The sequence below is a fragment of the Sturnira hondurensis genome, unplaced genomic scaffold (assembly GCF_014824575.4).
Source record: "Sturnira hondurensis isolate 20B ecotype Veracruz unplaced genomic scaffold, ASM1482457v3 Scaffold0016663, whole genome shotgun sequence".
Classification (NCBI taxonomy): Eukaryota; Metazoa; Chordata; class Mammalia; order Chiroptera; family Phyllostomidae; genus Sturnira; species Sturnira hondurensis.
The window spans coordinates 1,276,140-1,296,143 of NW_028089294.1; the positions used below are offsets into that span (position 1 = coordinate 1,276,140).

Here is a 20,004-nt window from a genome sequence, read left to right on the forward strand (position 1 = left end):
TGCCCCGGAAGAACAGAGCGGAGCTACCCCGTTGCCTTTGGTGCCTGGCATTGCTTTGTTGTTGACCTTCGGGGCCATTCAAGAAAGTTGCGCGGGAGAGAAATCATTACTTTGATTTATTACCAGGGCCGCCTTTATTCAAAGGCAATGATCACCTCACAGTGCAGGTGCCCGTTGCGGGGGTTTATTGATCCTATGCCCTTCTAGAAATTTCAGGACGACATCACTCTGGCAGGAGATGGAGAAGGTCAGAGAAAGAGAAGTCCATCTCTGAGCTAGTGGAGTTGAAGTGGGAAAACTCTCCAGCCTCCGGTCTATCGCTCCAGGGACACGCGGACTCTTTTCTTTCAGAAAAGGGTTAGGAGCAGAGAGGACACGCTGAGCTTGTGATGGTCAAGTGAGAGGGAAAGAGGAAGGCGACGGAGGAAAGGGCCGGGGAAAGGGTCTTTAGCTCGGGACCCAGATTCCCAAGAGTTAAATCCCACCATGCAGCCCGACCTGATGGGATTTGCTTCTGGGTACACAACGCAACGCTGATCAAAATCAAGTTGGACAAGTGACAAGGCTGAGTCTGATGTTGGTGGATGTCTTTTAACGTCCGTAGGAGGGCAGAGGACCGGAGACAAGTGTGCTCGGGGGTAGCTGGAGAGAAGCACTGAGCCCAGGGAAGGGACATAAAGGGACACGGAGCCAGGAAGCAGGGACAAATGAGCAGGCGAAAAGAGAGTGGAAGAGCTGAAGAAAAGTAAGGGGAAAGTGGAGACAGGGTTAAGGGGAGAGAGCAGGATGAGAGAGTGAAAAGTGAGGGCGGCGAGGAGGGATTAAAAAGGGAAGGGAGATCGCTGGAGAGCAGGGCCGACAGTTAGAACCAGAGGAGCGGAGAGGGTGGAAGGGAGTGAGCGCCAAGGGGGCGCGGAGAGTGAGCCGAGGGGGCTGGAGGAGGAGGGCAGGAAAGTGCGATCGCGCGGGGGGTGGGCGAGGAGACGGGGCCGGAGAGGGGGCCGGAGGAGGTGGGAAGGAGAGACGAGGAAGGGGAAGAGGGAGCCCGCGGGCCAGCAGCCGGGGGCGGGGAGGCCGCGGGAGGGAGGTGGGGGGCCGGTGGGGCACGCGGGGGGTGGGGAGCTCGGAGGAGAGCCGAGGCCAAGTGCATTGTGTCTGGCGGCGGCGCGCGATCCCCACCGGCGGCTGCGGCGGGGCGGGAAGCCATGGAGCCGCGGGCGCTCGTCACGGCGCTCAGCCTCGGCCTCAGCCTCTGCTCCCTGGGGCTGCTGGTCACGGCCATCTTCACCGACCACTGGTACGAGACCGACCCCCGGCGCCACAAGGAGAGCTGCGAGCGCAGCCGCACCGGCGCCGACCCGCCGGACCAGAAGAACCGCCTGATGCCGCTGTCGCACCTGCCGCTGCGGGACTCGCCCCCCCTGGGGCGCCGGCTGCTCCCGGGCGGCCCCGGGCGCACGGACCCCGAGTCCTGGCGCTCGCTGCTGGGGCTTGGCGGGCTGGACGCCGAGTGCGGCCGGCCGCTCTTCGCCACCTACTCGGGCCTCTGGAGGAAGTGCTACTTCCTGGGCATCGACCGGGACATCGACACCCTCATACTGAAAGGTGAGCGGCGGGCGCGCCCTGCGTCCTGGGCGCCGGCGCGTGGAGCGCAGCCCGAGGCTCCCCGTGGGTGCGCCGGTCCCCGCGGCCACCTCCCCGCCGAGTCCCGTGCTGCGCTCCCCGGCACATTCTTTCATTCTTCCCCGCCGCCTCCCTTCTTTATCCTTCTCCCTTTCTTTCTTCCCGGGTCCTCCTTTCTTTTCCCTCTCACGCATCTTCCCATGACTCTCTTCTTATCTCCTCACCCTGTTCTTCTTTTTCCCCTTCTCGCAAGTCTTTCTTTGCCTCCGTGTTTCCCTTTTCTTTCCCTCCCTGTCTTTGTACACCTGCCTCACTTGGAATGCCTGTGTCGGTTTCCCTGAAGCTGCTGCCCATGGGGTTCCCAGTAGGCTCCTTTCCTCGAGTTGGGCTTTCCTTTTAGAAATACCTTTGGAAGAAAAGTGCCGCAAAACTAGGAAGAGGGGGAAAGGGGCTTTTTCTTGTATTGAGCTAATGTTGGTAGCAGGCGGAGCTGATACTGTGGCTGGCAGGTTAATGGGAAGCTAAGAAGGCCTGGGAACCTTTCTCCAAACCTCCAAGTGCAGGGTTCCTATGGGTTAGATAGACCTCCCATATACTCTCAGTGCTTTGGTGGCAGCAGCTGGACGCAGATCGGACATCGAGCTTTTTTCATCCGTGGTGATGACTGGGCGGGCACACCGTCCTCAGGGCCTAGGCACGCCAGGGTGAGGGGAGGGGATAACCTGCCCCAACCCTGGAAAGCAGAGCTTTTGGATTTGCTCATGGACTCTCTACAGAATCACATCCTTTTACTTTTGTGCTGTCTCGTAAGGCTGCTTTGGTGGTGGTTTGGTAATTTAGCACTGAGTTGTAGAGCATCCGTTTGCTCTTCTGAAATCTGTGCAACACCTGGGCCCCCTGTCTGGGACCAGATAGTTTGATTTTTTTAAAAAATAACTTCATTGATGTAAAAATATTCCATGTGACAGTCCCATTGAGGAAGCGCCTTTCTAACTTTCAGAGCACCACCCTTCATATAATTTTTTGAGATAAAAAAAATAAACCTTCTTTCCCTTGAACTATCAAAAACAAAAAAGAAAGTCTAAAATCAGTACATCTTAGTTTATAGTAGCCATTCAGGAAGACAAAGGAACAGACTTGTGTTGAATTCCAGGTTGGAATGGAATTGCTTAGAAAAGAGGGGGTTAATAATATTTTGGCCTTCAGAATCTTGTTGGCATACTCTTCATTTCTCAAATGTGACAACTTCCTCTTTCCCATGGCTAGCTCAGCTGGGGACTGCCATCTGAAACCTGCCTGTTCCTGGAAGGACTCCAGAGCTTCTGGGGGAATCATACACAGTATCATACACAGCTGCCTTTGGGAAGTGCACCTTTTTTCGTTCCTCTCTTAACTTGCATCCAAATCTGATTTCTCCTTAGGAAGATGCTACGTAATTAATTCTGATAGCAGCATAGCACATGAACAAACTGTAAAGGCTGACTTTGGAGGCTCGGTTATGGGATGCTCATTTAAGCAAGGCAATTTTGAAAGCTAAACAGTGTAGTCTGTCTTTGGAAATGACAGAGCTGCATTTCCTTACACTTTTTCTGTGCCTCGAGTATTTCATTGCATGTAAAGTGGATATAGAGTAATTCCTGTAATAGAAGGGCAGAGTCCAACCCAAGCACAGGAGAGGGACCTCTATGGGACAGGGCACATTCCTCGCCTCTGCAGGTGCTCTGGCTAGCTGAGGTGCTGGCTCCTGGTCAGTCCAGGGGCAAATAATCCTAGAGACAGAGGGACTTTAGAGGTTACTGAATCCAACCTCCTGCCCATTTTTGAACTCCCTTCCTCTACCATCTTTCTGACAAGTGGTTATCTAGCCTAGTACTTTCATAGGACAGAATGTTGAAAAACATTCTGTTTTTCTAGATACGATTGTTTTAGATTAGGACAATCTCTGGTTTATAATACTGACGGCGTTTAGCTAATCCTTTGTGCAGAACACTTCAAAATCTGAGGCTATAATCAGAAGGCACGGGTTCCATTGCTGGCTCTGCTGTAATCCAGCCGCAGAGCCTCTAACAGGTGGCTAGGCCCCTTTGGCCTTCAGCTTCTTGTCCGTACTCTTAGGAAGGCTCACTATTCTTTAGGGAATTTTCTAGTTTTGAAATCTATCATTGTTGTAATAATAACCATGGAAATGTAGCTTCCTGGGAAGTTAATAAGCTGGCATTAGTAAGACAGGAGTTTGGAAAAAATGACAGGGGTGCCTTATACAATCATACCTTGTTCTTTGGGAGATGGCCCAAAATGCCTCAACTACTTGCAACGTTGTTACTAACCTACCTTGGGCTAGTTAGCTAAGTCTTCTGGGTCGCAGTTTCATCTGGGAGGTGAATGGCTAAAATGAACAGCTTTAAAATTCTATGAATAATTTGAGGAAGGAAAATGCTGCTGACATTTTCCTTTCTCAAACAGATGATTTTGGCACTAGTATTAGGTAAATGTTATTACCTTTGTTTTGACATTTGACTTTAGTAGCTATGGTATGACTATCTCAAATGAGTCCTATAGAATTAGAAATTCACATCATATCCAACTTTAAAAGTTGGATAACTAGGGTCCCAAGTTCCGTTCTCACTTCCCTCTCTGAATTACCTTGCTTATGAGTGCTGACATTTACAAATGTGAATAATAGGAAATGGGGGGAAAAGTAGACTCAGATGGGCGGTGTGTGGAGGGGGTGGGGTGGGAAAGGACTACAAGACCCACCTGGCATATTCGGTGAGCTTTGAGAGGAAAAGAGGTCTGCCTTTCCTCATTCGGACTTAGAGGTCAAAGCCAGGAAGGAGGAGGTGGGTGAAAGTTAACAGAGGAAAATGGAGGGTTGAAGAATTGATAGTATGGAAAACATTCTCACAATTGGAATTGATTGCATTTCCTGCAACTGGAAGCAAGTATTTTTGAGAGATGTAGAAGACAAATAGTGAATGTGGACAGGGAGAGGTCAGTTAGAAATGAAAAGTGTATAGATTCTAGAGTCTTAATCTACTTAAGAGGAATCACATTGGCCAGAAAAGGATTGATCTCAAAGGGGAAAGTAGTTGGGAAAAATCATCCAGTTCTGACCTTTAGCCTTTCATCATGGTTCTTGTTCACTTCTGGCCCAGAGTGACCCTTGAAGGTCTACACTGAACCTTCAACCCAAGGACCTTCAATGAGAATGGAGGTGAAGTTACTGATAAACCCATTAAGAACCAAGACTAGAGCTCTCTGCTACCAGGCTCAGGAAGCTTGCTGGTCAAAGTAAGAACTGTCTCTGACAAGTATGCAGATGGAGTCATCCTTCACTCAGCAATACCAAAGCAGAAACGTTGAGGGGGCCTGGTGGTAGGAACTTGAGAGAACAGACTGAGAGCTTTGGAGCCTCAGGCTCCTGGGGGCAGCTGGGGCTGTCAGGGGTTTGAAAGAAGCTTTTGTATGTAAAAGCTACAGAAAGTCAGAAAGGTAGGAAGGCAGCATGGATTGTATAAGGACCCCAGGAGGTGGGAGGAGACCAAAAGATAGGTTCTTTATTCCACCTCATCTCCCTGTCCTGGAGGTTGGCTCACCATTAAGGTATGGCCCTACCACCGCTTCCTTTACAGAATTCCTGAGTCTTAGTTGATCTGTACATGGAACAGATAACAGTTATTTCATTCATTTGTGCACCCTCTTTACTTACTCAACACATATATATTGTGTGTCAGGAATTGCTCTAGGCATAAGAAGATACAGGAGTGAAAAAGTGGGTAAAAATATACCTGCCCTCATAAGTAGTGGAGTTGTTTTCTAGTGGACTACACAGTAACTGCTCTTGTAGGTTGTGGGACAAGCACTTTAGGAGGGCTGCCGGAATTGGTAAATGAATGACGGAAAACAGAGTGCAAATGGTGGAGCACTGTGCCCTTTGGGGGACAGTTAGCCATTCTGTTCCAAGTGTAATTCTTATGTTGAAACTACTGGATAAATAGTAAAATGAGAGGACAGATGGAAAGAGACTCAGAAGCATTATATAATGCTTCTTTCAGTTACTAAAAACACTGACTTTAATAAATAAACATTGATGAGACTGGCAAATACATTATGTATAACTTTGGAGAAATTAATTCTAAATAGGAATTTGTGATTGCAATTATTTCAAAAGTTCCAACTGTTCTTGCTAACCTTGACTTATTAAAATTTTTTAATTAAAAATTTTCATTAAAACAATTTACTTTTCAACTTTTCAAATATATGTATCCTGTTTATGTAACTCAAATTTAATATTATATATTACCTGTAATAAACAAAAGGAAAGTTAATACTGTAGTGTTTTGTTTTGATGAAATTTGAAATTATAGAATTTAAGAACTATGAAGATGATAATTCTCTATGCCAAAAGTTACCTTGTTTAAATCATTTGGGATTGGATTCTTGAAACTTGAAATAAAACGTGTCCTTGTGGTCTCAGAAGCATTTCTTCTCTAATGAGATAAACAGAGATATCAAAGACAGTGGGACATAAATACTTTGTCATTTTGCTCTCTGCAAGAACAGGAAAGCAGGAATTGGTAGCAGTTCATTGGGTCTGCTCTTCACTCTGCTAATGATTTATTTGTTTCCCCTGTTGCTTGTTTTCCATGAAATTAATAGTCTTTACAAGACCCACCACGTTCTACCTGACATAGAAATGGATTGGTGATTTTCTTCAGCACATTTGTAGACCAGGGTATCATTTGTGTTGGAAAAATTCTCTTCCAAGAGCAGATTATCTAGAGAAACTGAGAGGCTAGCACTGTCTCTCCTCTCTGACCCCATAGTTCACCCCTGTTCTCTGGCCTTCTCTTGGACCACAAGATGCTGCAGGCCGAAGGGCTCTTCAGTTTGGGGGGCTCTGGGGGTATCTTTGAGGCTTCCTTTTTCTCTTTATGTATTGAGGCAAGTGGTCTCCAGAATTATTCTGAGCATCACCTTAATAATTTGTATGCAATCATTTTTAAATCATGTGCATGGATCATGCTAACATGGATGTCATAAAACACAGACAAAAGCCAATGTTGAAGGGATGTGATTATAAATAGAAATCAGTGAAAGTTCAACTATTTCACCCCACATTCCAGAGGGCTGCTTGTGTACCCCCCGCATGTACACACTCCACTCTTCAGACTGCTGTCGCTGCTCAGTGGAAGAGTCAAGTTTCTCATCTGAGTGGAGGAAGGAGTGGTTTTTCCCACCATGGTACACTTTAGAGTGGGTTTCCCAGGCGCTGTTACTTCACACAGGGGAGAGAAGAAGGTGCGTTTTGTTTCCGTATCATTTCTGCTGTTAGACCCAGGATTGAATGGACCCTGTTCAGTTGAACAACTGCCGACTCCTACTCCACAGCTCTGGATGAGGAGATTTGTAGTTGTGTCCCACGGTGCTTCGAGGCCCACCACACCTGAGTGTGATACTCTGTTTCAGCACACTCTATGGCTACCCTCCTGAAGGTTACGTTGAACAGAAATGAGATTCTTCCTTGCCACTCTGCCCTCCAAAATAGATACTTGCTTCCGTCCTGTCCATCTGAATACAAGAATTATCTTTTAAAAGTAATTTATAAACACAAAACTAGATGGTGCTTTAAGTGGTTTGTAATCAAAATGGCCAGAAGAAATGACATTTGTATCCACTGCGTTCCATGGATAACATTTAGCAATGGTCTTGAGGGGAAAGAAAGAAGAATTTTTGCTATGTCATAGAAAGTTCACATCCAATTATATACCCAAGTTGCTGTGGGGTTTTTTTCCCTTAGCTACTGATTTTTCTTCTTTAAAGCTCAGAAAGAGCTCTCAAACCCCATCAGGCAGACTGCTCATAATTGCAAGTGCTCTTGATTGCCACAGAAGATAAGCTTGTGTTACGGAGCATCTGGACGTTACATTTCATTGAGGGAGTAACCGAGCCTCCCAATGTCAATGCCAAGTGGGAGCCCATGAGGCCTGGGAACACTGAAGGAATGCAGGCTGGTCACAGAGGTTTCCCAACAGTTACTAAGAATGAATTCTCCTTCATCTTTGAGTACATTTGCAGTATACCCCTGATTACTGATCTGGGACCCTACCAGGCAAACTGTGACTGCGGATGGGCTGCCGTCTTATTCCCTGTGCCCACCTTTCTATGCCCACCTTTCTTTTGGGGAGATCCCACTGTCCTTCAATTGTCTTTCAACTGTCTGGGGCTGTTTTTCTTGTATTTTTTGCTGGTTAAAAAGAATAAAACTAATCAGACCCGGTCATCCTCAGTTCTCTCCCCCCTGCAAAACAACTGGTGAAATGAAAGGAAATAGCTGAAGACAACCAAACTGGAGGACTGGCAAATAATACAAATAGCAAATACGCCTATTCTGAAGGAAAACCTCAGTTCAATATTTTGGAGGCAGTTCAGATAAGATCATTTTAACCATGTAGACTTGCTTTAAGATAAAAAATTGTTTTTTCTACAGTTACTTTAAAAAAAGAAACACCACACCATTGATATTGTCTAAAGCTGTGCACCACTGGTTGTAAAGATTGTTATCAAAATAAAGGGATTTGTAAATAGAAAATGGACTTTATCTTCAAAACCTGGTAAAATTCATGACAGTTTATTTTTATCTGCTCTCTTATAGTGTTTCCCTGTGGTGAAAAGTGATTGCAGTGATTAATCTGTTTTATTGCAAGTTTTAACTAAAAGGAAGTAACTGGACTTGGTGCAGGGGAGGGCCAGCAGGAAGCCGCCAGCCTTCGTTTGCTGCAGAGTAACGGGGAAACTACATGCCACTCTCCATCTTTCTTGTAACTCAGCCAGCTAAGCTGAGTGCAGACCAAACAGCGGTGTCATGGGGACACCCATCAGGGAATTCATTAGCAAGTGAAAAAAGGGGAACAGAGCAAACCATGTTTTAGTTCCCATTATTTGAATTACTGAGGACACACTGAATTACTCTCTGTAATTTGCTGGATGTCCCCCAGTGTTTAGACTTTTTAATATTTTGTTCATTGGTAAAAAAATCAATCAGCTCATTGCTCCTCTAAGGAGCTGGAGTATGTAATATACTCCCTTTTGGTTCTCCAAGTTATTCGATGCTATGCACATAGACAGGGAAGAGGTTCCAGAAATACAAGTGTTTAGATAATTCCAGAAGCCTTAATTGCCCCTTTTCAACAGGTTGCTCCACTGCAAATTAATGCTGATGTTTCCATCTGCCTTGCCAATAAGCTCTGATTTGTAGACCTAGGGTCTATAACAGTGGAAGGGGCACGGTAGGGGGCATGGGGTATGGGAAGCTATACTGGGCTTGGATCTCTTTGGGCTACATTTTAAGGAATGTTTATTTGGTGTAGGGGATGTGAGCATTCACTTCCCTCTGACAGTCAGCCAGCAGATGTCATTACTGAGTGTTGGAAAAGAAATGCTTTGAAGATAAGAGGCCACTTGGTGGAAGACATGGGTGCTCAGTTCTCCTTACCCCGTGGGGTCGTGCTTCCCCGAAGCACACCCAGAGCAGCGAGGAAGGGGGTTGGAGCTGGTGGGCAGAGGGCTCTTGGTTAATTTGAGTTTGAATGCCATTGCTTAAGTTCTCACAATTTGGAAAGTTGCTTTTAGTAACGTGTACCGTTGTCATGGAATTTTAAGTATGTGCAGTCTGTCAAATAGTACTCCATGGATCACCCGTTGTGTGATTAGAACATTATGAAACAGATCATCAGAGTGACAATTTGACATAAAAGATAGACTGGAGGGGGGATGAAACCAAAAATACAGTGGCCAATGAGAATAACTGAGTCCAGGCCAAAATGGAGCTCAGTATTTGTTTTATGTCATTGATATTTAAGAACTACCCATACCAGGTGATTTAATCCTTAGTGACTAACATATTGTAGGGAAACTTCCGTTTGGTGTTCAGTCAGTGGGAGCATGAATTGAAGGAACCTAAGACCTAGAAAATAAAAGAGAAGCTGAACTAAAGAGTGACGGAAAACCAATAACTACTAACGTAAATGTTTCTGCAACATGCTGGCTTTTGTTTAGGTGCAAAGACACAAGGAAACTGTTTACTATTCATCAGGAAAAGGTAAAATCCAGCCAGAAGATGTCCGCCAAAGAAGCATCAAAATCGAATTGTATTTCTTTCCTTTTTTCCCCTCAAGGGTTGGTTACTTTTCCTTTCTGAGAGAAAGTCAAATTGGTAGGAGGAAAATGGGTAAGCACGTGTAGAATCAAAATTCATGAAGTAGAAAGAACGTTCAGCCTGATCCTTACCCAGTTGTTTGTTGTTTTTTTTTTAACCGTGACGCCCTTGAAAGTTTCACTTGCTCTATAAATGCTCATCAGATACATGGAATTTCCAGCGTGCCAGCTCTAACCCTCACCGTTTTCTTTCTGAAAGCATATTGTCAGAATGCCTGTGTAGGAGGGGATGTTATCAGCATAATCTCAAGTTACTTTTAATTTATAAAACAGAGTCTATCGCTTGGACAGGGGTGGCCCTGTACTCTTGTACAGAAGAGGCTTAGGGACAGCAATCTGAGTGGCAGTGTGGATGGGGACTTTAATCCAGATTGTGTATTTTTTTAGGGGTGGGAGTTGTAAGGGTAGCCGATGGGTATTGTGAGCATGGGTGCTTTAGTGACCAATGGGACAGCAACCTGTCCCATTGATATGAAAAATTGGGAGTTCTATAAATAACTCACTACCTGTTAGTCTTCTGATCCCAACACACCTGATTTAGGAAAAAAAATTTAGATGATACGAGAAATCATACAATGTCACAGTCTTGTATGCCTTCCAAATGTGACAGAGCTGTTGGAATTGTGTCTGGGAGCCCCGGAAAGGCAGAGCGTTCCCCGAGCTTTCAACCGCAGGTACAGGTGACTTAGCAGTAACATTTTGATTATGCCACAGGGGAAAATCGAATGCTTCTTACTAATAGGCCCCAGGTTTTCATTTCGGAAATTTGTGGCAGGGTTGTTCTTTTACAGCATGTGTTTATTTCTAAATTATCACAGAGTTCTTCTTTTAGCCCTCTTCTAGTCTTTGCCGGTTATAATGGCAGACATGTTCCCACCTTCCCACCCCCCCCCCCCCCAGCCAAGTGTTCTATATATGTAGTTTTCCGGAGTTATTATTTCTGGAAAGGTCAGGTACAGCAGCATTTCTGATTAGGTATGAAACATCATAATTTCGGTGGTAGGGCTAAATTTTTAGATGCAGTTAATAAAGGTGTTTGATAAACATTTATCCAATCATGTAAGTTCACCAGTTAAGGGTCTTTTAATGCCAAATAACAGAAAACCCAAATAAAAGTGGCCTAATCTACAAGGAAAATGCGTCTGTCGTCTCCCATAACAAGACGTTTGGAGGAAGCCTGTACCCGGGCTGATTAAACACTCAGCGCGGTTGAGCTTCAGGAGTCCTGACATGGAAGATTTGCCTTCAGGCGTGTCTCTTTCTGCTCGCAGCAGTGGCCTGAATCACCACCTCACACAGCAACAGTTGGAAGGCTAGGAAGCCAGGGAGGCCACGCCCCTTTCTCGGTCCTCGTTTTACACTACGTGTTAATTTCCTAGAAGCCTCCCCGCAGATGTCCCACAGGTATCATTGGTCAGAAGTATGTTACATGACCGACCATTCCTAAACCAGCCCCTGACGAGTGGCATGCAATCCTCGCAACTCCCTCAGATCAATCAAGCTTCTTCCCTGCTGCGGGGGAAGGGCCCTGCCCTCCCCAAGAAGCACCTGGCTGCCTGACACCTGAACAGGGTCTGGTTTCTGTTAGCGCAGGAAGCATGGCTGTTGTGGACAGGACCCTGGTGCCTGCCAGGGCAGGGAAGTCCGCAGGGCGGGCCTGTCCCGCCTGCCAAACGGGACTGAGAGGAGCCCCCGGATCTTCTCCTAGCCGTTCCAGATTTTCTACGCTCTCTCTCCACACCCTGACCTGACGCGGGGAAGAAAAAACATCTCTTTCCCTCTATACTCCTAGGTTCCCGGGCTGGGACCCTACACATTAGCCTGACGAAAGGCAGATTAACAAGAGCAAAACAAAACCATGTACACGGGAGCACTGGGAGGAGAGTAACTCAAAGAGGTGGTTAAAGCTTGGGCTTACGTGCCATGGGAACAGAAGAACAATACATTTTTAGAGAAGTGGCAAGACAACAGAAAGGGTCTTTGAGTTTCTAAGGCTGGCAGATTGTGGGAAGGCAATATATGGGGAAAACGAATGGTAGATAAGGGTTCATTTTAGGAATGTTTTTTATGTACATTCCTCTGGTACTGTGTCTGGGCTGATAAGGGTCTAGAGTTGTCTGCAATGATTAACTTCTCTCTCTCTCCTGTTAGAGAAGGGAGGTGGAGAACCTTTATAAATTCATGTCCTGCTTTTAGCCAACTAGGAGTGTGGCGCAGAGCTTTTTGTATTTACTCCTCAGCTGCCTTCATCGGACGATAATCCCCATGTCGAAGAGGCCTATTTGGGGGTGGCATATTCTCCTACCCTTCACGGCACGTGGAAGTTCCCTGAAAGCCCTGTGCTTTACTTTTACGACTCTTCAATCTCTAGTGACTCAGAAACTGCATGGTTGTTTCTAAGGAGGCTTATTTATAATTGTACTTTTACATTTCAATGGAATGTAAAGTGTACAAATTGTGCATTTTCAGGGCTGTCAGCATCCTCTAAGATTTGATCGTGCAGTTGCTGTAGATTTAACACACTCTGGTTTGGGGAGCTGGGCTTTCACTGCTTCCCAGCCGCACAGCCTCCTGGCCCCTCCTCCGCCCCTCCCACCCCCTTACGCACGGAGGGCGGGGCGCTGACCGTGCCTTGCCCCCTCCACCCCGCCCCCAAGCCAATTTATGAAAATCTGTTTACCCTACAATATGACTCGTTTTAATTTTTTTGTAGAAAAACAACAGTGGAAATGCCGCGTTTCATTCCCATCCCTTGACTGGTAACTGAGCCACCATTATTACAACTGCCAAGTGCACCTCTGACTGTAACAACTTCGAGAAAGAAAATTAGCAAATCACTCTTTGCTGTTGCTGGTGTCCTGACGTGTGGACAGAGGTCCCTCCCTATTCAATATGTGAGAAACTGACCCACTCTGGTTTGAAGAAATGACGCTTTACTTGCGTTCTGTATTGGGCTTGAACAATATTTGAAACTTCTATAAAGAATTGTTCGCTTTCGACATTAAAAACCTGGAAGGCCCCCTGAGAAAGTGGTTGCACAGCAGTGTATGATTCTGTGTGTGGAGGCGTGAGGTGGAGGGAGAGGGCATTACGATGAGGCCTCTTCATGTCAGACCATCCCCAGGGCAACCTCACATTTCCGGCTGGAATTGCTGTGCCCCGCTTGGACCTTTCGTTTGAAGCCACAGTCCTGTCTGTTAGAGTTTGATACCGCTTTAGAGCAGGAATATCGGATCAAGAACAGTCTGAATTGCTGCAGATAGGCTGAGGAAGCAGGGTTTTAGCATAGAAGCCTCGGAAGATGGTGTAGAGCCACAAGGTATGTGGGTGGACATATATTTGGGCCACCAGATTGCATGCCAATTTGAAGGTTCAAAAAGAAAAAAAAAGGCAAAAGGAAAAAAATATTGAAAACCAAGAGAGCAGACAGGAGAAAAGGGAAAGCAGAAAGAGCAAATAAGCAGCTATTTGGTGATTCTTTGGGGTGCCATCTCTCTGGGACCTTCTTTCTTTAAATATCTACCAGGTACACTTATCTTTCTAAAATATAATGGTGTCTTTCCTTCTATTACAAATCTCTCTGATGGTTTCCTCAATATGTTAAACGAAGAACTACCAAATGATCCAGCAACTCCACCCCTAGGAATATACCCCCAGAAGAAGTAAAAACGGAAACTCGACGATATCCACCCGGATGTTCACGGCAGCAGTATTCACACTAGCCGGAAGGTGGATGCCACCCAGATGTCCACCAACAGGTGGATGGATAAACCCAACGTGCTGGACCGATGTAATGCAATTTTATTCAGCCGTAACAAGGCATGATGTGCTGGTTCATGCTTCAACGCGCATGGACTTTGAAAACATTACACTGAATGGAAGAAGCCAGACACGAAAGGCAATCTAGTGTAAGATACCGTTTATAGAAATATCCAGAATGGGCCAATCCTTAAGAGACTGAAAACAAGGAGGGAGGAATGGGAAGTGGCTGCTTAATGGGTACAGGGTTTTCTTTGGGGCTGGTAAAAAGGTTCTGGAAGTAGAAAGTGGGAATGGCTAGACAGTGCACTAAATAAAATTAAATTGTACATTTTAAAATGGGGGGGGGAGTCTCTAATGGTTTCCCACTGCCCACAGCTACACGTCTAAACTTCTCAGCAGGTCCTACGTCAGCCTTCACTGCGTGGCCACCTCTCTGGTTAGAGACCCCAGCCTCTGCTCCACGACTTCAAGGATCGGGCTCCACCAGCCCAGCGGCCATTCTCTCAAAACACCTGCCCTTCAGCCTCTGTGTCATTGTGTGTCCTGGTTCCTCTGCTTGGGACACCGTCCCTCCTTGCCCATCCATGCCCTCTTTCTGGAAAGCTTAGTTCCATTATTATTTTCTCTCTAAATTTCCTTGACTCCCTCCTTAGTCCTTCATTCCCTAATAAAGAAAAAATTGCTTTATTAGCTGGGACCCCAGTGTACCTCGTACATACTTCTATTATAGTGCTTCCTACATTGCCTTGCAGTTTGTTTCCCGTCTATTTTCCTCCCTACCTGAAGGCCAGGGACAGATGCCAGCATCTGTTTATAGAATGGCTGTTGCAAAAATTACGCTGGGTTGATTCAACTCACTGTTGTACCTGGTCCATTTTCTTCTCACCCGCTTCATTGTGAGAAGAATGAAGCAGCTGAGTTTTGGGTTCAATTCAAGGGCAAGGAGAAGGAAGAAGCATTTCATTTTCAGAGACTAGGACACTAATAATTAATTCAAAGAAGACAAAGTACTTGTCATTTGAAAAAAGTAGCAATAATAGCAGAAGTAAAAAAAATATGTTATGCTTTTTAGTTTTGCAGTATTCCAAAGAAATCACTGTAAAATTAACGGAGTGCTTCCTACAGGGGGATTTTCCCCATATGGTGTTCCGAATCCTTAACTGAAAGATTACCTTGTTTGTCAGTGACGTTTTTTCGTCTTTCTGCTCATCCCCATAGGAAGTCCCTGCCTCCAAGTTCCTTTGTCTCTGTTCGCTCACAAGCCCTAGTGGGGTGGTTTTCAAATACTGAGAACTCAACACATAGGTGGTGTCTGTCGAGTTCAGTCCAAGCATTTCCATGTGCAGTTTTGGCATAGTCAGTATTTCTTATTTTCAGTAAAGTTTTTGCAATTCCAGTGGCATACTTACTTCCTTTGTCCAGAAAGCAGAGCCACTGGGATGATTTGCTAGAAGCCTCTAGGTTGCTGCCCTTCCTCCGGCTCTCACGGAGCGATTCTGCTGTGTCAGCCTCGTTTCTAGGGAGGCTCTTGCGTGCTGAAAAAGCCTCAAAGCCTCGAGAATCGCAGGGAGAGCAATAGTTCCCTTCAGACTCTCCCAGCAGGGACAGCTAGCTCTCCAAGAGACCGGTGGCTTTGCTGACATGGCTGGCGTTCTGAAGTGCTTCCCCTCCCAGTAAGTTTATTTTGCAGTTTATTGAGGTGACAGAAGTCGGCAGACTTGGAGCATCTTCTTCCCTCTGCTCTTAACCAGTTGTGTGGCCTTGGGCAGGTCGCCTCTCCCCTTCAGATCCTCATTTTCTCATTTGTAAATATGGAGGTTGGATCTGTGTGACCTGCCGGGTCTCTGGCAGCATTAACGGGCGGTAATTATAGGATGCCCACAAAACAGCAGCTTAATTAACTCAGCAAAGTGTACACGGAGAGGAAAAGGTCAGTTCCCTCTAGAAGCAGGTAAGCGTTAGCACAACCCCCGTCTGAGAGTCTTTTCCTGTTTTCAGATTGTTCACTCACAGGTCTTTCCCTTGCCCTTTTAAATGTGACATGCTTTCTTATTGCTAATGTTCTTTTTCATTTCCCGAGGGTTTCAAAAAGGAGAAAGCAGGACTTTCTACATTATTCCAGGAATTCTCTTCTGTGGGAATATTTGGCTGGAAGGTCTCAACTGTACAATTTTTTTTCCTCTCTGATGATTTCACAGGGAACTGGTAATAATAAGTGTGGGAGAAAAGGGACCATGTGCACAACCTAACAAGCCCAAGGGAGGCCTGTGTGGCAGCCTTACAAACTCAGGGAAATTAAAACTTTCTAACTAGAAGCAGTTCCTGGTGGGGAGCAAGTCCTAGGCTGGTATTTTTCCCTAACAAAGGTCAAGCTTTGCTTTAACCGAGCCGGTCTGTTTTCTCTTTGCACCAGTGACGGTGACGGCATACCTTTGGAATGTCCAATTTCCTTTCTCCAGAGCCCTCAGAGCATAGGCACCTCACCTGGGGGAGACCACAAGTCCCCGCTGGCACTGGTGTGTGTTAATTGAATGTACACTATCCTGTACTCACCTTTGTAAAAGTGAGTATCATTTTACTTTTTATCCAATCCCAGTTGGACCCCCACCCTGCTTTGCTTTCTCCTGCCTTCCTCTTATCACCAATGGATTTCATGTAACCCCCTTACACATCCTCCTTTGCCTATAATATATAAAATAAGGTGCTAAGCTGCCAGTCTCTGGAGCATTCCTCGTTCTGTTGAGATTTTGCTTCCTGGCGGTTGTCATCAGCTTGGCTCAAATAAACTCACAAAAAGTTCTCGACAGGTTTGAATGTGTCTGACACATTCAAATGTCTTACATTGACAAGCATTATAGGAGCGTTTGCTTTTAGGAACTGGAGTTAGAGTTAATAATAGCAGAAAGGAGTAAGTACCCTTTAGAAAATTGTATGGTATAATTAAATTTTGCCTTAGTTGCTCATTTTAAATTTCTTTGAAGAAGTTTTGAAAAGAGCATAATAAAAGAAAGACATCATATACTTTTTTATTACAACAGGAAAAACATTCTGGGCTTATTAATCCTTCTTTTCTTCATAAGGGTATTTAATACTCATAATCTATTGAAGTAAATGAGAATTCAACAGTTGTGTTATGCTTCATTTTGTTCAAAAGTTTTAGAGATGTGCTTTCAGAATTTAATAATCTACTAGAAGTTATATTTGATCACTTTAATTTGTATTATGAATGTTGATTACTCATTTTACTTCCTTCTTTTTCCTTCTCAAATGATGGCTGGCTACACAGTGCAATGGGCATAATAGTTAACTTCATTGAAAGCCCTACTCCAAAAATTTGAACACGTTACAACTTTTTTGACCCTGAATTTCCTCCTTTATGCAAAAGAAAGGTAGTCTTGTCAGTCATCCCTGGTAGTGATTATAATGGTAGATCTGTTATGAAATGGTAGATATGTTGCTCAACTACTCACACTTGTTAGGGCCAGTTGCATTTACTCAAACCCTTCCACGTGAAGCAGAGATGAGGCAGACATGCCCATCACGTGCGTCATCCCCATCAGGGTCAGGCTGGTTCTTCCTGAGAGAGCAAGACAGGCCACGTAGGGTCAAGGTATAGAGCGTATCTCCTCACCTTTGCCCGTCACAAGCATTTGGGTCATTTGGAAGACTTCCTTAGAAGATTGTGAAAGAGAAGGAAAATCAGCCTGTTCAAAGAGGGTTAACCAACCTACCCTGAACAGTGATGGAGAAGTTGCGGGGGAGGCAACTCCAAGGAGAATGAGAGGAGAGCCGTCACGGAGTAGTCTTAATTTTGGTCTCTTGATCCGGAATATATCTCTTAGAAAGTTTCTGCATCCTCTAGGGATTTTGTTTGTTTACTTCCTTCTACAAACAGTAATAATAGGAAGAGCCTTACAAAATCTGCGGGAGATTATGAACTAGGGAAGCGAAATTACTCTGGAGTAGCTGTATGACCAAGAGTGCTATACTCACGGAATATAAGAAAAACATAAGAAAAAGCACCGTAAGTGCACACAGCATGTTTCTTCCACATAACTCAAACCAGTTTGCAGAAACAGGAGAAATTGTGCTCCCTGATTTAGCATATAGGATGGAGGAGAATAACACTGGGACTGCTGGTGGTCGCTGTTTGTTTACAGAGGGTCACGTGTCCATGTGGGGGGTGGTGGGAGATGAGGGACCCTGGGCACCAGGAGCTACAGGTGTGGTCCTGGCTCTTCCTGCTACAGATGGGAGCTTGCCCCATCATTGAAATCTCTCTAGGTCTCAGTTTCTCATTGTAAAAGGGAAGGGAAAGGTCACATCACCCTTCATGATTTCTAAGAGTTTTCCAAATTATTACATTTTATGATTTAGTTAAAACATCAGGAAATAAAGGGCAAGTTTTCCAGATAGCTAGAACCTACTTTCTGTGCATTAAAACTTGCTTTTATTTAACTGAATAATATATTTATTCAAAAGCATTCATGCACATTTCTGCTTTCTGAGACCCAGAGCACTAGGTTTAAATTTGGCTTCAAGATGCAAGGTTATCATTATGAACTGTCAGTGTGATGGAATACTGAGGTCCTTAGGGAATACAGAGGTATGTAGAACTATTTGCTTCGAAACTCTTGGACGTCTACTGTCCTTTGAACAAAATGACCGAGCTTGTTCTGACTTTTTAATGCTTGCTGCCTTTCTAAATATCACTTCCTTCTGCCTCTTTTGTCTTCCTCCAGCTGTTCCTTTCCCCACTCTGCTTTGCTGCTTCTAATGGTCTAGGAACAGGGGTCCATAGATGAAGCAAATTGGAATTAAGTCTGAAATTAGGGCAAAGAGTCTTGAGATGAGGTTTCAGGAGGTGCTCCTGCGGGTGAGATTTGGGGACTTTTTGTTATTGACTGAGGCCTTTGGGCGTTCTGTGTTGCAGTAAGTGGGTCTTAGATAAGCACAGTATTAAGGTGTTTGGTGCTTCCTGTTTGGGGAACAATGTAAAGTTTGTGACCATCCTTTCTGGAGGAGAAAATGAGAGTGAGAGCAGGGTAAACCTGAGGGACTTACTCTGAGGGCTCAGAAATAGAGAGGGGTCACGGGGGCGGGGGGGGGGCAGATGGGCGATTCTCTGAGAGTGTCCAGATGATTGACAGGCACAGTCAGGTCTCATTGGCAGGCATTCCACTCAGTCATCTTGTTCACACTTGGCCTGCCCTCCAGTCTCTCCTCTGAGGGCTGTTACTACGACCTCTAGAAAAAGCAAATACAGGGGGATTGGATCTAGGGAGGTTGAATTAGAACCCATGGATGCTGAACTTTCAGTTAATTGTCATCCTATTGATCCTCAGGGCCACTTGCGGTGGATTAAGAAAATCTAAATTGGTTATTCATTTTCAGTATATTTACATGTAAATGCCACTTTATTGGCTTGCAAAATACAGTATTGTCCATTTCCGCATAAATTTGGACACTGACTAATTTGCACTTGTTTAATCCGCAAGCTTGGCAATTTTGGGAAGCCTCCCACCTCCTCCTTTCTCCCTCTGCATTGTCTCACCTTGCCCTTCCAACAGAACCAAGAATCGTATTTCAGGCTAGAAAAATACCACTGGGTTTCTCTAGGCTTTTCTGAAGTTTTAATATGAAGAAATAAAAATAAGTGTCACAGAGGCCAGTTTCCGTGGGGCAGTCTTTGCTGTGTTTTCTGGGTACGCAGAGAAGAGAAGCAGTCAGGCCTGGTGCTCCCTGGGGACCCTGGCTCCCCTTCCCAGGACTGGGATGGGTACTCATCCTGGGAAGGAGGGAGCCACGAGGGAGCCACGAGGGTCTGATATCTGTAGCTGTCGCTTCATCCAGGATTGTGCTCACGCAGCTCTTCAGAGTGGTGGGAAGAGTCGGGGAATGATCAGTAATTAAAGAAGCAGGACTGCATAAACTACCACTTTCGGCGTGGGAGTGAAGTGTGCCGCGATTGTGTATGGCTGTTTAGCTTTGTCCTCTCTTTTCACACAGTCAGCATGGGTGAGGGTGGGCAGGCCCAGGGGGGAAGCCGCTTGGGCTTCCCCCCCTTCTCATGCTGGCGCCTCCTCACTTCTAGAAAAACAGTGTTGTAACTGAGCTCAGGATTCTGGAAATACAGTCCCTGTAGCACACTGTAGCCTGCGGCCTTGTTTATTCAAGGCTGTGGATTGACTTCTTTTTTATTGATCGAGCCTGATAATCATGCAGTCTGCTGGGCTGTCTCTCTAATTATTTTGGCTATCTTAATTATTGGATTGTGCATGATCTGTTCTGTTCAAATAATTTCTCAGCAGAAAGGATCGAATGAGCTGAAGAGTGCATGCGTCCACCTAGTCCTCATCTGCTTCTCTCTCTGGCCCTTTGTGTCACGTTAAATGAATCATT

The 20,004-nt window shown here is 45.4% G+C and overlaps 1 protein-coding gene across 3 annotated transcripts in view; it reads left to right on the top strand.

Annotated features, from left to right (window-relative positions):
* The first annotated feature begins 1,124 nt into the window (after positions 1-1,124).
* TMEM178A (transmembrane protein 178A) overlaps positions 1,125-20,004 on the top strand; it is a 45,928-nt gene continuing 27,048 nt past the window's right edge. For 2 of the 3 annotated variants that reach the window (XM_037066770.1, XM_037066772.1), the window contains exon 1: positions 1,125-1,605. In XM_037066770.1, coding sequence (XP_036922665.1) covers positions 1,206-1,605 — 400 coding nt within the window. In that variant the 5' untranslated portion in view covers positions 1,125-1,205. Of the gene's footprint in view, positions 1,606-15,416; positions 15,554-20,004 lie in introns of those variants that run through there. The other variant, XM_037066773.1, reaches the window with a different exon arrangement.